This window comes from Lepeophtheirus salmonis, chromosome 13 (genome assembly GCF_016086655.4).
Source record: "Lepeophtheirus salmonis chromosome 13, UVic_Lsal_1.4, whole genome shotgun sequence".
NCBI classification, from domain to species: Eukaryota; Metazoa; Arthropoda; class Copepoda; order Siphonostomatoida; family Caligidae; genus Lepeophtheirus; species Lepeophtheirus salmonis.
The window spans coordinates 42,110,418-42,113,425 of NC_052143.2; the positions used below are offsets into that span (position 1 = coordinate 42,110,418).

The 3,008-nt window shown below is 37.7% G+C and overlaps 1 protein-coding gene across 1 annotated transcript; it reads right to left on the reverse strand.

Annotated features, from left to right (window-relative positions):
* Window positions 1-351: 351 nt before the first annotated feature.
* LOC121128325 (LIM/homeobox protein Lhx5) lies at window positions 352-2,198 on the reverse strand. Its single transcript, XM_040723911.2, has one exon. It carries the CDS (start codon window positions 1,968-1,970, stop codon window positions 696-698), a length of 1,275 nt encoding a protein of 424 aa, XP_040579845.1. The 5' UTR covers window positions 1,971-2,198; the 3' UTR covers window positions 352-695.
* Between the last annotated feature and the right edge of the window lie 810 nt (window positions 2,199-3,008).

Genomic DNA, 3,008 nt, shown 5'->3' on the forward strand with positions numbered 1-3,008 from the left:
ATATATATATATATATATAAAAGTGAATGCAATTGGAAAATGAAATAAAAATTCGGGATAATTCGTTGTTTTTTTTTATATATAAATACATTTATTCTTGTGGAAATATATATGTATATTATTAATAGGGATATATTAAGTATATAAATTTGATTTATTTTTTGCGTATACAATGAGATAAAGAGAGGGAGAGGGAGAGAGAGAGAGAGAGGTTTTGTTGTGTGTGTAAACAAAGTTTGTTAGAAATAAATAAATATAATAATAATAATATTTAATAAGAAAGAAGAAAATATGATAAAACTGATTGGGAGTGGTTAAAATAACAGAGGAAATAAACAATGATTCTGTTGGTTGACGAATTTTGTATATTATTATTATGTTTTTCTTTTTAAATATATATAATATATAGTGAAACACTCAATACATAACACCGATATGATACAAATTAACATATTATTTTAATAATATTAACACTTAAAAAGAGCGGGAAAAAAAATATTCAAAAAACAAAATGTCTTCTTTTTTTTTTTTTTTTTGTATTAGTTCTTTCGTCATCTTGTAATAATTATCACAGGTTTTTCATTAACATGTATGTCTTTTTGTCGTTGGTTCTTTCTTCTTTTATTTATTTATTAGCAAAAGTATGAAAGAATTGGTTATAAAAGTTGACCCTTTAGCTAGACGTTATTTAGGAACTATGACACCAATGTGGGTTGCTGAGAGATCCCTGCTCCTGATGGAGCCACTATACCAACGGAGGAGGCGACGACTGATGATGATATTGTTTCCCTAGATGAAGAGGATCCCGTGGATGATGGCGGTTGAATATTGTTGCTGTTATTGGATGGGAATTCTGGAGATGGATAGATTTCATTGAAGGAAGGGGTGCCGCTGCCCTCAGGAGAAGGACCATCCAGGCCCCCAGGATAGTCTCCAGGTGGGGGCGAGGGAAAAGAGGGGGAGGATTCAAAGAGTCCATCTGGTGGACCATCAGATCCACCGCCTCCATTGTTATATCCATTGTTGGGTCCTGGTGGATAAAAGCTTCCAAAATCACCGCCGTTGCTTCCATAGGGATCATTTCCAGTGCCAGGGGGTCCACCACCCATATATCCTCCTGGTGGTAAGTCATGTGGCCCTGGATAGTAGCCGGGATATCGCATTCCCGGTCCTCCTCTCCGAGACGCATTGGGAGGGAGAAAAGGACCCCGCGCCATGAAGCGCATCTGATGCATTCGCTTTTCCTTGCTTCGCTTGTTTTGAAACCAGACTTGAATGACACGCATCGGGAGACCCGTCTCCTTGGCGAGTTGTTCCCTCATTAATCGTGTGGGCTTGGGCGTTTGGCTAAATACGGTTTTAAGGACTTCAAATTGCTTGGCTTTGATTGTAGTTCTTGGACCCCGTCGTTTGTTCTCTTTTCCGTTTTCGTCTAGATCCTTGACTTTGTCATCGTCATCCTCTGACTCTGGACTCTTGGGTGAGGAATTATCATCCAGGTTCATAAGACTGGATGGTGTGTTGGACCCTGATTCATTCACACTCAGGTCTGACTCGATTCCTGAGTCGAAGCTACCATAGGGCAGCGTGGTTTTCAAGAAACTCATGAAGGAATGATCCTCACAGTAGAGGAGGCCATCATTGGAGAAGCCCACATTTTGACCCTTGAGGATTTGAACATGACAAACAGAACAATTCAGACAATTGGGATGGAAAAAATAGTCCCCGAGACGGGTGGAGTATTCGTCAAACTGTATCGTGATTTGACAAGATCCACAACGGGGTCCAAAATAGGTAAAATAGTCTTTTTTACAGTAGTAGGCTCCACTATATGAGTAGCAGGTCTCGTCCAGTTGAACATTGCAAACCACACAATTCAAACAGGAGCCATGGTGAAGAGAGCCTCCCACTTTGTAAATCCATTGATCCCGGATGGCTCGGTGACACTCTGAGCAATTATTTCCATTCATTGTGATCTTGCACTTCTTACGGGTTCGCACTTAGGGTGACATGAACAATATTGAAGTCAGTCAAGTCTCTAATAACAAAATAGTCACTCAAATAATAGGCAGAATAAGAAAGAAAGAGAGAGAGACTACATATAGCGATTTGGAATTTATATAATAATAATCTATTTCTCTACTCTTGGTCGACAGTGATGACGACAGGCTGAAGTATATTGGGTTACTGAAGAAATAAAAATACACAATTCTCCGCACGCGTTTTTCCACCTTGATTCCGCCTCCGAGAGGAGTTTTTTTAGCGCCGTCAAAAAAGCTGGCCCAACGTTTTACAAAAAAATATACTCCGGGAATTTTATTCTCAACATCCTCCCGTCGTTAAAAAAAAAAAAAATAAAGAATTTATGTATATTCTACAAAAAAAAAATATATATATGTACATATAAAAGAAGAAAAATCGTTTAACAGAAAAATTAAAAAATTAAAAAAAAAAAGATGAAATGAAATCTTATGAATGTGTTAATTAAAAAATATTCCTCCTTCGACTACCCCTTTACCCCCGTCACTGACCCGTGAAAAAGAACATGACAGTCATCCCATCCCGGCTCTACGGATCAAGGAGCAAATATGCGCCTCACTCCTTCCCCTCCTTGAGAGAGAGATTGTCAATTTTCCGAGAAATGAAAAAATCAATCATCATGCTCTGAGTGACGTCATCAAAAGCCTTCATTAACATTCCTGTTGTTTTGTGATGTACATATTAGTATTCATAAATGAGTACGCAGCACGTGCTGCTGATTTTTTAATCAACGGAAGTGAAGGTCAAGATTGCGTCATATTAAATAACAACCTCTTGAATATCCTTTTATTGATGTTTTGAAGTAGAATCTGTTGTTTGTCAGTTTACTAGGGCGACTCTTTTTGCATTGTTAAAGAACAGGGCATGGATTATACGTAAAGTAATTTTAGGGTGACCCTATTTTGATTTCCAAACAGACAAACAAAAAAAGGATTCCTTCTTCCATTAGTCTTTAAATATTATTTTAA